The sequence below is a fragment of the Tursiops truncatus genome, chromosome 4 (assembly GCF_011762595.2).
Source record: "Tursiops truncatus isolate mTurTru1 chromosome 4, mTurTru1.mat.Y, whole genome shotgun sequence".
NCBI classification, from domain to species: domain Eukaryota; kingdom Metazoa; phylum Chordata; class Mammalia; order Artiodactyla; family Delphinidae; genus Tursiops; species Tursiops truncatus.
In genome coordinates this window covers 78,732,832-78,752,572 of record NC_047037.1, presented here as the reverse complement: position 1 = coordinate 78,752,572, position 19,741 = coordinate 78,732,832, and the positions used below count along the sequence as shown (strand labels likewise).

The 19,741-nt window shown below is 39.6% G+C and overlaps 1 protein-coding gene across 1 annotated transcript in view; it reads left to right on the top strand.

The window, feature by feature from the left end:
- The first annotated feature begins 2,400 nt into the window (after positions 1-2,400).
- The window catches only part of TIMMDC1 (translocase of inner mitochondrial membrane domain containing 1), a 27,000-nt gene continuing 9,659 nt past the window's right edge, over positions 2,401-19,741 (top strand). The window contains exons 1-4 of the mRNA XM_004320460.4: positions 2,401-3,389; positions 5,790-5,955; positions 9,352-9,440; positions 9,874-9,941. Coding sequence (XP_004320508.1) covers positions 3,196-3,389; positions 5,790-5,955; positions 9,352-9,440; positions 9,874-9,941 — 517 coding nt within the window. The 5' untranslated portion in view covers positions 2,401-3,195. The remainder of the gene's footprint in view (positions 3,390-5,789; positions 5,956-9,351; positions 9,441-9,873; positions 9,942-19,741) is intronic.

The window sequence follows — 19,741 nt, the reverse complement described above, 5'->3', positions numbered from 1 at the left end:
TGAAGTTGTTGTTGTTGTTTGTTGTTAATAATATCTGGGTCTCAAACTTACCATTTCTTCCTCAGAGAGTTAGAAGCCACACTTTTCTTCAAGGAAAGAAAATAATTCAATTTATTTGAGTGAAGTGGGATACTTGGATAACACAAGTAATGATTTTCCTTTATTTGGGGAGTATCATCTGTGTGATGTTGTCAATGTGCCACCTTATTCTGCTGTTATATCAGGTTTTCCTAACGGAAAAGAAAAGAAACCACCTCTAGCTGGTTTAAGCAAAAGAACTTTTTAGAAGGATATGAGGGCGTCTCCGAGTAGTTGGAAGGGTAGAAAGCAGAGCAGTTTCAGGAATATCAACAAGGGTTTGGATAGTTTCTGGAGTGCTGCTCTGTGCAGTTCCAGAGACAGCCAGGCTCTGTCTCTCAGCCCAAAATTCCCAAGAGAAAAACGTTCAATGGGCTCCTTTGGGTCAGTTCTGAAGAGGATAGTTCCCTACCCTTTACCCCTGCACTATGAACAAGAGCAACACAGTTACATTAAAAAACCATCTTCTCATGCATCTAAAGATGCCTTCACTTAACGTAATCCTACTGCATCCCGAGGTAAGATGTTGTGGGTGAAGCAAAGGGGTACAATTATAAATCACTCATTTAATATTTATCAGATACTTCTTGAGCATTTACTGTGTACAGCAGTGGGAGATAAGAAAATGTTTACAACAGGCTCCCTAGCATGAAGGAGCTCTCTAGGTGAGATGATAAAGTAAAAATAATATGAGAGGCTTCATAGGCAGATGGTAATTAAGGTGATATGAGGCCTTAATCATAAGGCCAATTATTCATAAAGACAATGTGGAGCTGAAGTTTAGAGGGAGAAGAAATTTCTATCTGGTGCAGATGGAAACTTCCTGGAGGTAAAAACTGAGTTACACTTTGAGGGATGGTTAAATGAAGTGGTCCTTGGAGTTCTCAGAATTCATTCTCTTTACCTGTGGTAACAGTTTATGTCATATATAATATAATAAAATGTAATATATGTAGCAAGGGCAGTACCTGGTGAACCTAGCAGGGAAAGGGAACCTTCTGCCGCCTGGGAGAAAATTCATGATGGGGGGAGAAGCTACTGGGTTCTATGAGCAGAAATCAGCAAAAGGTCTGAGGGTAGAATAGTGGTGGTTCCAGGCACACTGTGCTGACCACACTGAAATTTTCCCTTGATGCCTCTACTGTGGTGGCAAATGCACATCCTGGGGAGGAGTCAGCTAAATGTGAAAGAGTGGTCTGAGAGAGCCACGTGACACCTTTTGGCTTAGTGTTGCTCTGAGACCCTTCAAAAAGGCAGACCACAGAGCAGGGAGAGTACTTTCATAGTGGTAGAGGAAGGTAAGCCCCAGGGGCTTGGAGCAGCGGGAGAGTGGGAGGGTGACAGAGTAGTTGTCTGAGGAGCTGAGATGGAATAGCAGCAAAAGTGTGAGTGGGGCCTAGGGTCCGTGGACTTCTTGAGCGACCAGATGGCAAAGGGAACCTTACAAATGAAGCTTAGTTACCCAAATGAGAAACCAGGTATGGAGTTAGCAAAATTTGCCTGTTTACATAACCTCATCTGTATCTGTAAGGTAGTGGGGGGACATTTGAGTTGTATATAAATGATTTCAGTAATAACTGCCCAACACTCCCACCCTCCAATTCAAAGTTCTCATCGCAGAATGATTCTGGGGTCATCTTAAGCATTTAGATTTTCCACATGTACACTAGACAGACTGGACAGCCATTTCCTTGGGCTTTCAGGCCTTGGGACTTTATCCCGGTGCCCACCTCCACCTGTATGGGATAGGCAGCAACCTGCGGCCAGAGCCAAGAGTCAGAGGATCTGAATTCTTTATTGGACAACCTATGTGCCAGCCATGATAGGTACTGGGGATAGAGAGATGAATATAAACGGTCTCTGACCTCAAAGTTAGTTTACTGAGACACACAGCAAATAGGAAATCGTGATGCAACGTAGTAAACGTTATGTTGGGAACTGAATCTAATCCTGGCTCCCAGACACCAGAGATCTTCCTGGCGCCGTGACTGACTCAGCTAGTCACTCTTATCAGTTAACTTCCTGGGCCTTATCTATAGAATTCCAGCTATCAAATTCCTGAACTCTATTTACTGTATCCTACTGAAGAGTGTAACGATTTGTAATTACACCTAGAAAGGAATCAAGGATGGGTAGGGATTGGCAAAGAGAACATGTGACTGTATTTGGTTGCTAGCAAAGATTAAGTGAAATTACACAAACCAGTTTGAGAATATTTTAAATGCGTGCATTTTAATAAAAACTATACTTTGAAGCACATATTAGTGGAGACTGTAGTGACGGGAAATTATTGCTGGACTATCAAGCAAACGCCTGGTAGAAATTCCAGAAATTGTCCTGCCTTTCGAGAAACAGTAGGCATACGAACTAAGGGGAGTAAAACCCATCTTGTGAAGCCCAGGGCCGATTTCTTTAAAAAGAGTTCTGGAAATCTCGGGGAAACTGGCACCAAGACCCCTCTTCAACGCCTCGGTCCTTTCCGAAAACAAGAATGGACCCCACCCAGCCCGGTAGTCCGTGACAGGGTAAGTTGGGCTTGTATTTGCGCAAATTGCCTTCCCCTTTCCGTACTCCACTTGTAGTGAACACTGCACTTTCTTCACCTACATGGGGTTTCTGCCGTTTTAAATACGCTAACCTACTTTAGCTTGAGAACACGTCTCGCCGCCTGCAAACTGCCCAACTCTCCCGTTTTCCGGGCGCCGGAAGACCAGGCACATGACGCCAGAGTGGGGTCCAGAGAGCGTTGACCGTGTCTACTCTCCGCCACCTCACTTCCGGCGGGGCGACGCCGCACCGCAGAGGTCCTTCCCGCCTCCAACCGGAAGTGTGTTCGGATCCGGCTCCGCCTTTGCTCCTCTTTTGGCCTTTGCCCTCGTTGGGGCGGGACTTCCTGTCTCGTGTGTCCAAGGGCCTCCAAAGTGAGGCCTGGCGCTGAGGGCAAGTCTGTCAGGCGGTGTGGCAGCGGATACGGCCGCGAATTAGCTCGGGCGTAGTGTACGGGTACTCGTCCACTCCTTCTTGCAGTTATCCTCGCTCTTCTCCCACGGCGCCTCCAGGAGGCCTCGGCGCCCTGAGCGCCCAAGCGAGTGTCTGTCGGCAGGTTCGTAGAGGGCCATGGAGGTGCCGCCGCCGGCGCCACGGAGCTTCCTCTGCAGGGCGCTGAGTCCTTTCCCTCGGGTCTTTGCTGCCGAAGCTGTGGCCGCCGATCCCAAGGCTCTTGTGAAAGACCAGAAGCTGCCTTCCTACGTCCCAGAACCCCAAAACCCGGAATCCGGATGGGACCGCCTCCGAGAGCTGTTTGTCAAAGAGTAAAAGTACCTACTGTCTGTGGGGAGGGGTTCGAAGGAGGTGACCTGCTGCCTGTGTCATCTAGGGCGAAGGACCCCAGAGTGGTGGGATTTATCTTTGTGGGATTTGGGGTTTTAATATTTGTATTCCAAATTTGTATCCTACCATTGCCGTTTGGTAGTTCTATTGGTTGACAGGCCGGTTTTCAGATGGTAAGGGTGAGATTAACTGAAAGTCAGAGCTTTTAGGGGTTTTAGGGACTGTAGTCTTAGTGTAATCCCCCGATTTTACAGATGAGAAGAATTGAAGCAAGCTACTTAGTGATCTGCAGGACTCCACTCCAGTATTCTTTTTCACGTTTCACTTGATCCCAAATTTTCATGAACAGCAGCCCTCCTCCTCGCCATAAAAGTGGAGGTTGGAGAGATAACAGAGAGTTGTAAAGTTTTTATTCTGCCAAATAAGGAATATATAAAAAAATAGTAGCAACTGTTGTCTCATCAGTTTATAAAAGAAAAGATATTAGCTGGATTCACAAATAAGGATGTTTCACAATAAAGAATAAGCCTTTAAACTAACTTTAATGGAAACCTCAGGATAATTAGTTAATTTCATCATGTTTTAAAATTCATCACTTACTGGTGAAAAGTTAGCCCTCTTATGAAGTACTTTACCATATACTACACTGTGTTATCAAGTGGATAAATTAACATTTAAGTTTTAGTATGTTGCTGAGATAGGGCAGGGGAGCTGGTGGAATTGTATTTAATTACTTTATTTAGTTTCATCATCTCATTTTAAAGATACCGAGGCCGCCCTTCTCATTGGTCGTTCCAAAATTTGAGATATCTGTGAACGATCCTGTGTAGTACACAACAGAAAAGTGTTATTTTGATCAGCTTTATAAACAACAGAATGATGAGCTGAAAGAAATTTGGAAGATAATTTAGTGTGACTTTCATTCTCCCTTCCATGTCATGGGTGAGGAAACCTAGGTTCAGAGTGATTGTGTTCTGGCTGCAGGTCATTTAGCAGTGGATGACAGACCCAGAACCACAACCCCATTGCTGTTACTTATAGTCCAGGTCCTTTCCACCACTATTCCTTGTTTGTTCACCGTTCATTAGCTCTTAGGGCCAATCATGTAACTTCTTAGAGCCTCTATCTATAAAATGAAGAAAAATGTCACCTATGTCATGGAATTTTTCAGAGGATGAGAAAGAGGAAAGCATATTGCATTTCCTGGCTTGTTAAATCTTAAGCTCTTTTACATTTACTCTTTTCTGAATTCTGCCAGTTTTTATGTAGATGTTGTTTTTGGTCCTTATTCATTATAAAAGATAAAATAGAAAGTTCAGCTTATAGCAGTTTTTCCTCTTGATATAGGAATTAGTTTCCTAAGAGATTTTATTTAGGTTTCTCTCTTGTATATGCAGGAACTATAAAAACTTACTGATTCTGATTTCAGAAATGTAGTGGTTGTTATTGGCAATTAGAATTAAACACTTGTACAGCCTCTGAAGAAAGCAAGTTAGTAATGTAAAAAATTAACATTTAGTAGTTTACTTATGTAGGAGGGCCATTATTTATAGTAACTGAACACTTACAAACTTAGCTATTTCTTAGAGCAATTTCCAGAGGACGTCTTGGAAGCTCCAGTATGGGTTCTGGTTTCTTATGCTTTTGAGAGTAATAGATTGGATTAAATGGTAGTTTTTCCCTGTTATTTTAGGTTTGTCTGTGTTGCCGACTGCATGGTGAGCTTTCTTAGTCAATGGTCTTTAATAATACAGGCCCATCTGAGCATGACATAAAAATTAAATATTCAGAAAGATAAAGTTTTGATTTTTTTTTTTACATCTAGGAATTCATTCTGGCATATCTTGTCCTAAAATCTCATAAGCTCGTGTAATTTCCAAAAGTTATCTAAAAATTCAGAAAGGGAAATATTGATCTGTACATCCAGTTCACAAATTCTTTCTGTTTACAGGGATATGGTAGAGCTGTAATAGTCATCAAATAAAATAACCTTAAAAAACAACCTTTTTATTGGAGTATAGTATGCACCTAGAAAAATGTACATAAGTATACCACTCAGTGACTTTTCACAAAGCAAACATAGCTGTGTATGCAGCCCCAAGACTGTTAACAGCATCCCAGAATCTCCCCCTGGTGCCCCTTCCTTGTCACTGCCTTCCCAAGAATAACCACTAGCTTAATTTCTGAAAGCATAGATTAGTTTTGGCTGAGATTTGAGCTACTTGTAATATAATCATTTAATTCATCAGAAGATTTAACTGGTTCTGCCCATCATGAAAAGTGTAGCCCTTTTAGCATTTGAGATAATTCTGATCATACTGTCTTTTGGAGAGCAGTATGCATAAACTAATCCCAAACAACACTGTCTTTTTGATGTTTAGTGAACAGCAGAGAACGTCAAAAGAACTTCAGGATATTTACAAGGCGGCAATTTCAGCAGGCGTCATTGGCTGGGCATATGGGGGGATACCAGCTTTTATTCATGCTAAACAGCACTATATTGAGCAGAGCCAAGCAGAAATTTACCACAACCAGCTTGATGCAGTGGTATGTACTGGTGTTCTAATAGTATTTGGGGGCATGCCAATTTAGCTGTTCCTTTTACACTTAGTCATCTAGTTAGGTGGTAGGGTTGGGAAGGTTTAGGAAACAAAGTCTGTACTTGACAGCAATGCAAGTACTAATGCTAAAGTGCATACACGAGCCTCGTCAGACCACTTTTCTTATCTTCAGAATTGATCACCACTTATGGCTCTACTTTCTGAAATATATTTCTACACCCGTGCTAAATCGTCATGGCTCAGCTATAGCATATTTATCCTATTCAAAATGCCTCCTGCAGTACACTAGCTCACACTAAAACAATAATTAACACTTAGAGCTTTATAGCTTGTAGAGTGCTAACTCATTTGTTATATCTTAGCTCTGTACATCAATTCTACTGTATTAGTGAGAAAGTTACAGCTCAGAAATTTTAGTTTTTTGAAGCTTTTTTTTGAAATTGTGTCAGACTTAAAAGTTGCAAAAGTAGTACCAGTGTCCCACAGTATCCAAGGGGGATTGGGATCCAAGGACTCCTGCGGATACCAAAACCCGAAAATGCTCAAGTCTTTTGTATAAAAAGGCACAGTACCATAGACCCCCCATATCCATGATTCCACATCCTCAGGTTCCCAATCTGAGGATACAGAGGGCTGACTATACAAAGAATTCCTGTATACCTTTCAATCAGATTCTCCAAATGTTAAAATTTTACGACATTTGCTTTCTTATTCTCTCTCTGTATAAGGCATACTATTATTTTTTTTGTGAACTGCTTGGGAGTAAGTTATAGACACATGAGTGCTTCAGCATGCATTTCCTAAAAACAAAGACATTTTCTTACATAACCACAATATTATTATGCAGAGCAAGACATTAACACTTCCAGAGTACTGTTATCTTACCTATGGACTTTATGTAAATTTTGCTAGTTGTCCCACTAATATAATTTATTTTAAAAGTAAACAATTTAGGGGCTTCCCTGGTGGCGCAGTGGTTGAGAGTCCACCTGCCGATGCAGGGGACACGGGTTCATGCCCCGGTCCGGGAGGATCCCACATGCCGCGGAGCGGATGGGCCCGTGAGCCATGGCCGCTGAGCCTGCGCGTCTGGAGCCTGTGCTCCGCAACGGGAGAGGGCACAACAGTGAGAGGCCCATGTACCGCAAAAAAAAAAAGTAAACAATTCATTAAAAAAATTTTATTCTGGTCCGGGATCTAATACTGGATCAGGTGTTGCATTTGCCGGTCATGCCTCTCTAGTCAGTCTCCTTTAATCTGGAACAATTTTTCTGTTGTTCTTTGACTTTCATGACTTTGATATTTTTTAAGACTATGGTCCATTTATTTTATAGAATGTCCGTCAACTTGGATGTTTGATGTTTTCTTGTGATTACATTTCACTTATGTGTTTTCACAGGAATACCCTAGAACTGATGTTGTATTCCTCAGTAGGTAAGGATAAGGAGCACAAGATATCTATTTGTCCCTCAACTGGTGATGCTTACTTTAGTCACTTAGTTAAGATGGTCCCTGCCAGGTTTATCCACTGTAAAATTACTATTTTTTTCTCTTTGTAATTAATAAGTGTCTTATGAATACTTTTTAGCTACTTTGAGACTATGCCAATATCCTATTTTTCATCAAATTTCTACCCTCTAGTTTTAGTATTCAATGCTAATTCTTGCCTAAAGCAGTTATTACTGTGGTGGTTGCCAAATGGCCATTTTCTAATTCCATCATTCCATTTATATTTATTGGTTAGTATTCTACTGTAAGGAAGAGCTTTCACTTTCCCTCTATTTATTTGTCCATTTATCTATTTATAATTTATTTATTCAATGTGGACTCATGGATTCTTATTTTATTCTGTAGTTTTATAATCCATTATTATCATCATTTATTTTGATACTCAAATTGGCCTGGATTTGGACAATTGGAGCCCCTTAAATCTAGCTCCTGTGTCCTTTTGATATGTCCCCGTTACTCTTTTTTTTTTTTTGGCTGCGTTGGGTCTTCGTTGCTGCATGGGGGCTTTCTCTAGTTGCGGTGAGCAGAGCCTACTCTTCATTGCGGTGCGCAGGCTTCTCATTGCAGTGGCTTCTCTTGTTGCAGAGCACGGGCTCTAGGGCACGCAGGCTTCAGTAGTTGTGTTACACAGGCTCAGTTGTTGTGGCTTGCAGGCTCTAGAGCACAGGCTCCATAGTTTTGGCACATGGGCTTAGTCGCTCCGCAGCATGTGAGATCTTTGTGGACCAGGGCTCGAACCTGTGTCTCTCCTGCATTGGCAGGCAGATTCTTAACCACTGCGCCACAAGGGAAGACCCCCATTACTCCTTGAGCACGCCTTTACTTTCTAAAAGGCACAGCAAGGTGTTTCTGGTACATCTTTTACTTTTTAAGCACCAGCCCTGGCATAAGCCCATTTCACCAAAGACCTGTAGTTTCTTTTAAAATGGTATTTAAAAGCCAAGTTCTAGTGCTAGGTATGCTCACTGCTACTGAGGTATCATGGCTTCTAGGCTCTAGGCACATAGAGTTAGGAAATGTGTATGTGTGTGTGACTTATGTGCACATTGATGCACATTTCTATATCTGTTTCTATATTTATCTACCCATTTTTTAAAAGCCATGAGTTCGCACTGATACCTTTCAGAGAGGTTTTGACTTGCCCAATATCATATAGTAGTTAAGACTACACTTAGGGTTTCTGTCACATTCTTTAAAAATCTTGGCTTTACCCTCACAGTATTATGCCAGACTTGCTTCATTGTGGTCTAGTGAAAATGAGTTGTGGAAACAGACAACCTAACTTCCAGTTCTGACTTTATTCCTTATTGGCTGAGAAAAACTTCCTCTCTATGTTTTAGTTAAAACTAAAACACCTGCTTGAAGAAAATGTTGTAAAGATTAAGTGAGGTAATATGTTAACAATGTTTACATAGAAGGTGGTCAGTAAAGATTGTCTTTTTTTCTTCCTTTCCTCCTTTCCTGCACATCTGTATAACTTTAATCCTTACCCTTTACAGTATACTCTGTGCTTCTTCTTTATTTTGTGTTTTTCTTTTCCCCACAATTTCTTGAAAGAAAGTATGTCTAATACTGATTTTATGTCTGTCATGGTGTTTGTCATATAGATTCTTAGTTGCTACTTAATTGATGGATTACTTGTGTGACACTTCATCTCTTAGTTCCTTTTACACCTCCTGATAGAATACGATGCACATGGCATTTTCACTTAAGTTTCAGTACTTAAAGAATGATATTTCTAGACATTTTCCTATTGTTTCTATGTGTTCAGGTGTCCCTACTTAATGCCTAGCTGACATTCCTCCACCACATTTTTAAAATAGGGAAAGTGTCAGGGTGTCTCAGAACCTCACAGCCTTTTTATTAACTTTAGCAATCTGCACATCGTGCTGCCACACGAGGCTTCATCCGGTACGGCTGGCGCTGGAGTTGGAGAACGGCCATGTTTGTGACTATATTCAAGTAAGTTCTCTGAATTGTGATGAACTGTCTTGGGTATTCTTTTAGGAGCACATTTTTTGAGCAGTGGAATTATGAAGTTTGAACGCCCATATAAAAGTGATTCATGATACCTTTTTCTTAAGAACTTTTATCTATTTACCTAAAAGATTGGTTCAGTTGTACTTTTGTATGCATGGATGAAGGTCTGCCAACTAATATCAAAATAGATAGAGGTTTGCTAAGTCAGAGGAACTCTGCAGAACTCTTCTTTACGTTCTGTTGCTTATTGGCATATTAGCAATCTGAAACACACTGAAGGAGCCTAGACTAGCACCAGGGATTGACATAGTAGGCTCTTCTAAACTAATACGTATCACTTTAGTGAAAGTTACAGTCAAGAAGGTAAATGAGATTTGCTTTAAATGATGTTTTCCTCCTCCTCCCTTCTTCTCAGTACAGTGAACACTGGTCTAAATGTGTACCGAAATAAAAATGCCCTAAGCCATTTTGTCATTGCAGGAGGTAAGACATTTTTGTTTTGTTTATATTTTTCAATCTCAAATATGGTTTAGGAAATATGTAAGGACTTATAAGTCATGGCTACTGAATTCTTTGGTTGGCTTCTCATCACACCTCATTCAACATTCATGCAAAATGTATGGAAAACGTTGTGCTTGGTCCTTGGTGTACTTGTTGAACAAAACAGATAAGGTCTTTGCCTTCATTGAGTTTTATCATCTAATGTGGATGGGGAAAAAACACGTTGCTATGATAGAAAGTAACAAATAGGTGGGGCAGTGGGACCTAATGTGGACAGGGTGATCGAGAAGACCTTGAGTATAATTGCTTTACAATGGTGTGTTAGTTTCTGCTGTATAACAAAGTAAATCAGCTATACATATACGTACATCCCCATATCTCCTCCCTCTTGCCTCTCCCTCCCACCCTCCCTATCCCATCCCTCTAGGTGGACGCAAAGTACCGAGCTGATCTCCCTGTGCTATGCGGCTGCTTCCCACTAGCTATCTGTTTTACATTTGGTAGTGTATATATGTCCATGCCACTCTCTAACTTCGTCCCAGCTTACCCTTCCCCCTCCCCGTGTCCTCAAGTCCATTCTCTATGTCTGTGTCTTTATTCCTGTCCTGCCCCTAGGTTCTTCAGAACCTTTTTTTTTTTTTAGATTCCATATATATGTGTTAGCATATGGTATTTGTTTTTCTCTTTCTGACTTACTTCGCTCTGTATGACAGTTTCTAGGTCCATCCACCTCACAAAAAATAACTCAATTTCGTTTCTTTTTATGGCTGAGTAATATGTATTTGCCACATCTTCTTTATCCATTCATCTGTTGATGGACACTTATCCATTCATGGATAATAACTTATCCATTATTCTTTATACATTCATCTGTTGATGGACACTTAGGTTGCTTCCATGTCCTGGCTATTGTAAATAGAGCTGCAGCGAACATTGTGGTACATGACTCTTTTTGAATTATGGTTTTCTCAGGGTATATGCCCAGTAGTGGGACTGCTGGGTCGTATGGTAGTTCTATTTTTAGTTTTTTAAGGAACCTCCATACTGTTCTCCATAGTGGCTGTATCAATTTACATTCCCACCAACAGTGCAAGAGGGTTCCCTTTTCTCCACACCCTCTCCAGCATTTATTGTTTGTAGATTTTTTGATGATGGCCATTCTGACCGGTGTGAGGTGATACCTCATTATAGTTTTGATTTGCATTTCTCTAATGATTAGTGATGTTGAGCATTCTTTCATGTGTTTGTTGGCAGTCTGTATATCTTCTTTGGAGAGATGTCTATTTGGGTCTCTGCCCATTTTTGGATTGGGTTGTTTGTTTTTTTCATATTGAGCTGCATGAGCTGTTTATATATTTTGGAGATTAATCCTTAGTCCGTTGATTCATTTGCAAATATTTTCTCCCATTCTGAGGGTTGTCTTTTCGTCTTGTTTTTGGTTTCCTTTGCTGTGCAAAAACTTTTAAGTTTCATTAGGTCCTATTTGTTTATTTTTGTTTTTATTTCCATTTCTCTAGGAGGTGGGTCAAAAAGGATCTTGCTGTGATTTATGTCATGGAGTGTTCTGCCTATGTTTTCCCCAAAGAATTTTATAGTGTCTGGCCTTACATGTAGGTCTTTAACCCATTTTGAGTTTATTTTTGTGTATGGTGTTAGGGAGTGTTCTAATTTCATTCTTTTACATGTAGGTGTCCAGTTTTCCCAGCACCGCTTATTGAAGAGGCTGTCTTTTCTCCATTGTATATTCTTACCTCCTTTATCAAAGATAAGGTGACCATATGTGTGTGAGTTTATCTCTGGGCTTTCTGTCCTGTTCCATTGATCTATATTTCTGTTTTTGTGCCAGTACCATACTGGAGAAGACCTTTCTAAGGAGGTGACATTTAAGCTGATACCTGAAGAATGGAAAGGAGCAAGGCTTGCAACGAAGTAGCCTAGGCAGGGAGAACGTCAAGGGTGAGGGCTCTAAGGTTTCTCAAATGCAGGATAATATGACTGGAACATAGTGAATAAGGGAAAGAATGGCTTGAGATGAGATTGGTAAGGTGAAGTAGAAAGGAGCCAGATTTTTCATGGTAAGAGATTGGATTTTATTTTAAAGCTCTCTGCCTCTGGTAGATAATGCCCTCTTTAAAATGAATGTTTAAAAAGAAAAAAAAAGTATTGAACATTTCATTACATTTCCAGTACAAATCCAGTACATTTCCAGAAATGTAAATGAAGTTAACTGCGTATACATGCAAACACTCACTAATTCATGTACATTCTCTCACATACAAAAACATACACATACTGCACATAACAGTTTTTTACTTTTTATTTGGAAATAACTTCAAGCTTATGGAAAGTTGCAAAAATAAAATACAAGGAACACCATGAGCAATACCCTTTAGTACTGATATTTGTTATTGTTAACATTTTTTTTTTTTACTCCACCCCCACCCAGCTGCACAGCTTGCAGGATCTTAGTTCCCCGATCAGGGAATGAACCTGGACCCTCGGTAGTGAAAGCACAGAGTCCTAACCACTGGACCGCCAGGGAATTCCCAGTTATTATTAACATTTTAGCCCATTTGCTTTATCACTTATGCTCTCTTTTATTTTGGGTGCACTCTGTCTTTCTCTGTGTATACACACACAGGCAAACACACATATACGTAATTTGAGCTTAATGTTTTAATGAAAACATTTAAAAATATAAAACTAGAAATAGACATTAATAGCATTGTAGCAGCTAGAACTTGCCTGGTTTTAACTTGTGAACATTTTTACATGGATATTCTGTAGGCTCAAGTGCCTGTATCCGAACCAAACTCTTGTCTTTCTGCCCCTACTTGCAGATTTACTCCTGTTATATGTTCTCTGTCATCTGTTAAATTCCAAAATTGGAAATCAGTTAATGATGTGGTTCTGCCCTTTATTTCCCCTTTCCAGACTTCTAGTTCTATCAGTCTTTTTTTTATAAAAAATTTATTTATTTAATTTTGGCTGCGTTGGGTCTTCGTTGCTGTGCGCGGGCTTTCTCTAGTTGCAGTGAGCGGGCTTCATTGCGGTGGCTTCTCTTGTTGAGGAGCATGGGTTCTAGGTGTGTGGGCGTCAGTAGTTGTGGCACGCGGGCTCAATAGTTGTGGCTCGCGGGCTCTAGAGCACAGGCTCAGTAGTTGTGGCACACGGGATTAGTTGCTCCGTGGCATGTGAGATCTTCCCGGACCAGGGATTGAACCTGTGTCCCCTGCATTGGCAGGCTGATTCTTAACCACTGTGCCACCAGGGAAGCCCTAGTTCCATCAGTCTTATTCCTTAAATATATATGGACTCTCTCACCTCCTCTTTGTTCCCACTGCTACTACAGGTCTTCCCTGTTTCTAATCTTGGTTTGCTTCACCTCTACTGTTATCTGACTTTTTTGAAATATGAATAAGATTTTAATACTTCTCTGCTTCAGATTCTTCCATAGTTTCCCATCACTCTAATGTCGATTCTTGACCTGACCTCCATGCACCACTCTTGCCCAAAACTTATAATCTACTTGGATTTCTCAAACCCAGCATATTCTTGCTTTACAAGAATGCTTGCTTGAATCCACCTTCCAACTCCCACAACTAATTTCATTCAGCTCTATACTTAACCTGTCTTTCAAGTTTCACTTCATCTGTCAGCTTCAGCTTCCCTAGAGGGTTCTCCTAGCTCACATTTTCCTATCCTTAGGTACCTTTCCCCTGTGTTCTCATAGTTCACTGTAAACAGTTTTATCAAAGCATTTATAACACTGTGTTGTAGCTGTTTACTTGTTTTGCTTCCCTACTAGACGACTAACTTGAATTCAGAGAAAGTGTTAGCCTTTTATTTCACAATTGTTTAACATATAGCAGGGTAGAATAAAGGTTTCTTGATTGAATGTAAATATTAGTAAAATAAAAATAGAAAAATATATCTGATACAATATATATTTTTATCTCAAGCCAGCAACCAACATTAAAATTAATGGTATAACACTAATTTATCCTGAAGTCAGACTCAGGTAAGGATGTCTTCCCTCACCACTATTATTTGGCATTGGTCTGGACATTCATAAAAGTATATTCAGCATCTAGAATGCCTTAGTACGGAGCTTGGCAAATCCTCTCCCTCAAAAGTAATAATAAAGCTGGACAAAATTATCAAAAGCAACCATTTAAAGATTCTGAGAATTGACCGGAGGCACACAACAAATTGAGAAGCATTTTTTCAAGAATTTCTACTGAATCTCAGTGAGAACAGTGGGAGTAGTCTGTAGTGTTTCAGCTTGGGGCTTCTTCCACCTCCTAACACCCAGCTGCATGGTGTTGAAGTTCCACAAGGACAGGGCAGGCTGGGAGGAACAATATTTCTGCTGTTTGAGGTGACTGACTTGATATGGAGCAGAGCACAGCAAATTCCATGCCTAAGGGTGTTGCTGAAAACAATAGCAAACAGTTAGGGAAGGACAGTATCACACAGATAACCTGAGGCTTTGATGTTGTTTGGGGCAAGCAATAGACTGGCAGATGAGGCAGAATCTTACCAGGGATGTCCAGGGAACAAGAAAGCCAAAGCAACTTCAGTAAGATCTTACTAATCCCCAGAACTCCAGAAAGTTACCTGTATGTGTAAGCATACTCAGGAGAGACTGGTAAGGGCCCTAGCAAGCTACTTATCTTTGGTTAATTGTGAGGCCTCATGAACATAGAAAGTAAAAGCCAGAAAGGATTTATAAACTGCCTAAACCTTGAGTGCGTTCTTCAAGCCACAGACAGATCCACTGACAAAAGGTAGCAGCCAGGCTTCCCTGGTGGCGCAGTGGTTGAGAGTCCGCCTGCTGATGCAGGGGACATGGGTTCGTGCCCCGGTCTGGGAAGATCCCACATGCCGCGGAGCGGCTGGGCCCATGAGCCATGGCCGCTGAGCCTGTGCGTCCGGAGCCTGTGCTCCGCAACAGGAGAGGCCACAGCAGTAAAAGGCCCCGAGTACTGCAAAAAAAAAAGGTAGCAGCCTTACTGGCTTAAGATGTGTAATCACAACCTCTGACAAATCATTGACTGACTACCAAGCTGGTATGATTCATAGGAAGCCAGGCATAAAAATAAAAACTGAGCAGAGACTTCTGTGGCTGCACTCTACAAAAACAACAACAGCAAAAAACAAAGACTCCATAGAATTGGTACAGGCAAATCACTACATAAGCAAAGAACCACAGCCATGCCCCTGGTAGGGAGATGTTCCAACTCCAGTGTTGCTATAATTTATTACCTAAAATGCCTGATTTTCAAAAACAGCAAAAATGTCACATGATATACAAAAACAGGAGACTTAAAAAAAAGCAGTCACTGGGTATGTCTCTGACAGAGGCCATCTATTGGACATAGCAAACAAAAGACTTCAAGCCATTTTAAAAGAAATAAAAGTGTGATGACATTTACTCACCATATAGAAAATATCAGTAAAGATAGAAATTATTCAAAAAAGAATCAAACGAATATTCTAGAGTTGATAAATACAATAATGGAAATTAAAAATTCACTGGAGAGGAGGCGCTCAACAGCCGATTTGAGAGAGCATAAGAGAATCAGTGATCCTGAAGATAGATCAATATAGATTATCTTTTATCAAGGACAGAATTTTTAAAAATGAAGACAAATGAACAGAGCCTCAGAGATCTAGGAGACACAATCAAGAATACTAACACATGGATAATGGAGAGGAAAGAAAGAAAAGGGAAGAAAAAGTATTTTAGGAAATTATGGCCACAGACTTCCCAAATTTGATGAAAAACATTATACATTCAAGAATCTCAACAAACTCCAAGAAGAATAAACATGAACAGATTCACACTTAGACACATAATAGTTACACTGTTGAAAGATAGAGAAAAATCATGAAAGCAACAAGATAAAAACAACTCATACTGGAATACCCAAAAAAATTAACAGCTGACTTCTCATCAGAACAGTGGAAGCCAGAAGGCAGTAGAATTACTAAGTGCTGAAAGGAATAAACTGTCAATTAGTAATTCTATATCTAGCAAACCATCCTACAAAAATTGAAGGCAAAAGATGTTGGCAGATGAACAAAGAGAGAATTCATTGCTAGCAGACCCACCTTACAAAAACATTAAAGGAAGTTCTTCAGGCTTAAAGGAAGTGATATCAGATGGTAACTTGATTCTACATGAAGAGCATTGATAAAGATAATTATATAAGTAATTCTTGAGGGCAGTATAAATATTTTCTTCTCTTAACTGATCTAAAAAAGTTACATAATAATAAAATTGAAGTGTTGGGCATACAACATTTAAAGCTATATATTATAGCACAAAAGAGGGGGAAGGAATGGACTTATTTTGGAGCAATGAAATGACACCAGATAGTTACTTGGCTCCACAGGAAGAAATGAAAATTACTAGAGATGGTAAATACATAGGTTAATATGAAAGAGTTTGTGAATCTATTGTTTCCACTTTCTTTTCTTAACTGTTTCTACCCTTAACGTCATTAAAATACATATGGTTGTGTAAAATAATAATAATAACATTGTATTGTTGTTTTTAAACATATATGCGTAACGTAAATGACAATAATAGCACAAAGAAGGGAGAGGAGTGGAGCTGTATTAGAACAATGTTTCTACATTTTACTGGAATTAGTACTGATCTGAAGTAGACTGTGATAAGATGCATAGTATAATCCCTAAAGCAAATAATAAAATAGTAACTTTAAAAAAGAGTAACAAGGTCAAAAAGGAATTAGATAATATAGAAAACAAATAGCAAAATGGCAGATCTAAATCTAACCATATCAATAAAAACATTAAAACATGAATGGATTAAACATTCCAATCAGTAGGGATTGTCCAACTGTATTTTAAAAAGGATCCAACTATATGCTGTCTGCAAGAGACATATTTTAGGTTTAAAGGAACAAATTAGTTGAACATAAAAAGACAGACAAAGATACACTGTGCAAACAGTAAGAAAAAGAGCTTGAGTGACTATACTAGTATCAGGCAAAATAGACTTTAAGAGAAAAGTCCTAGAAGACAAAGAAGGACATTTTATAGTGTTAAAAGGGACAATCCACCAAGAAGATACAACATTTAGAAACATACGCATCTAACAACAGAGCTCCAAAATACATGAAGCAAACACTTTGAATTGAGAGGAGAAATAGACAACTCAATCAGTTGCTGGAGACTTTTACAGTAGCTGGAGACTTTAATGCTCCACTTTTAATAATGGATAGAACAACTAGAGGGAAAATCAACAAGGATATAGAAGATGTGAACACTTATCTATCTACATGACACAGTAACATCTCTAGAACACTCCACCCAGCAATAGCAGAATTTTCATTCTTTTCAAGTGCACAGGGGACATTCTCTAAGCTAGACCATATGCAAGGCTATAAAACAAGTCTCAATAAATTTAAAAGGATTGAAATCTCACAAAGTATGTTCTCTGTCCTCAGTGGAATTAAACTAAAAAGAAATTGGGGGAAAATCACAAATATTTGGAAATTAAATAACACATTCGTAAGTAAACCATAAACCAAAGAGTAATCAGAAGGTAAATTTAAAATATTTTGAGCTGAATGAAAATTAAAGCACATTATATTAAAATTTATGAGGTGCAGGGACTTCCTTGGTGGTCCAGTGGTTAAGACTCCACACATCCAATGCAGGGGGTGCAGGTTCGATCCCTGGTCAGGGAACTAAGATCTCGCATGCCACAGTGTGGGGAAAAAAAAAAAAATTATGAGGTGTAGTCAAATTAAAATAAGAAAGATCTCATATGAATAAGCTTCCACCTTTAAAAACTAGAAAATGAAGAGCAAAATAAACCTAAAGTAAGCAGGCAGAAGGAAATAATAGAATTAGAATGACACTCAATGAAATCAAGAGAAAAATCAATGAAACCAGAAGTTGGTTCTTTGAAAAGAGCAACAAAATAGACAATCCTTTAGCAAGACTGACCACGGGGGTGGGGGGTGGGGGTGATACAAATTACCAAAATTTGCTCAAGAAGAAATAGAAAATCCCTATAGCCCTATAACAAATTGATAAACTAAATATTTAATTAAAATCTTTTCACAACGAAAAGTCCAGGACCAGATGGCTTCCCTGGCTATTAATATTATCCTAATACCAAAGCCAGATGAAGTAGACAACTAAACTACAGATCACTATCCCTCAAGAGTATATACACAATTTTATCCTTAACAAAATATTAGTAACCAAATCCAGCAACGAATAAAGATTATACACCATGACCAAGTGGAACTTATTTAAGGAATTCAAGGTTAGTTTGAAAACACATTTGACAAAAGTCCAACATTCATGATAAAAACTCTAAACAAACTAGGATTAAAAGGGACTCTTTAACTTGATAAAGATTATCTATGAACAACAGCTAACATATTTAATGGTGAAAGACTGAATGATTTCCTTAAGATTGAGAACAAGACAAGTAGATGAATACACTTGTATTTAGCATTATACTGGAGACTTTAGCCGGTGCATTCAGGCAAGAAAAAGAAATAAAAAACATCCAGATTGAAAAAGACTGTTCACAGAAATATGGTCCTGTGTAACAAAGAGTGTGACTCCATTTTTTATGTTTGGCTTCTAGCAGCTTCTAAACCCCACCACTCGTCCTCCACCACCTCCCTTTTTTAATAAATTTATTTATTTATTTTTGTCTGCGTTGAGTGTTCGTTGCTGCACGCAGGCTTTCTCTGGTTGTGGCAAGCAGGGGCTACTCTTCATTGCAGTGCGTGGGCTTCTCATTGTGGCTTCTCTTTTGCGGAGCATGGGCTCTTGGTGTCTGGGGTCAGTAGTTGTGGCTCACGGGCTCTAGAACGCAGGCTCAGTAGTTGTGGTGCACAGGCTTAGTTGCTCCGAGGCATGTAGGATCTTCTCAGACCAGAGCTCGAACCTGTGTCCCCTGCATTGGCAGGCAGATTCTCAACCACTGTGCCACAACGGAAGCCCCTGACTTCCTTTCTAATAAAGTTTTTTAGAGCAGTTTAGGTTCACAGCAAAATTGGGCAGAAGATAAAAGATTTGCCATATACTTCCTCCCTGCTGCATACACATAATCTCTCTGGCTATTAACATCCCACACCAGAATGGTACATTTGCTACAATTGAAGAACCTAAATTGATACATCATCACCCAAAGTCCTGTTTACCTTAGGGTTCACACTTGGTGTTTTACATTCTGTGGGTTTGGGGAAATGTATAATGACATATGTCCACCATTATGGTATCATAAAAAGTATTTTCCCCTCTAAAAATCCGTGCTCTGCCTATTGATCCCCATGCTCCACCCTCAGCCCCTGGCAACCATTGATCTTTTTAACTATCTCCATAGTTTTGCCTTTTCCAAAATGTTGTATAGTTGGAATCATACAATATGTAGCTTTTTCGGATTGGCTTCTTTTATTTAATAATATGCATTTAAGATTCCTCCATGTCTTTTCATGAGTTGATAGCTCATTTCTATTTAGCGGTTGATAGCTCATTTCTATTTAGCGCTGAATAATGTTCTATTGTCTGGATGTACGACAGTTTATTTTTCCATCACCTGTTGAGGACATCTTGGTTGCTTCCATGTTTTGATGATTATGAACACAGTTGCTATAAACACCTGTGTGCAGGTATTTGTAGACAAAAGTTTTCAACTCTTGTGTCATTGCTGGATGGTATAGTAAGAGTATGTTAGTTTTATAAGAAACCACCAGTCTTACAAAGTAACATTACCATTCTGC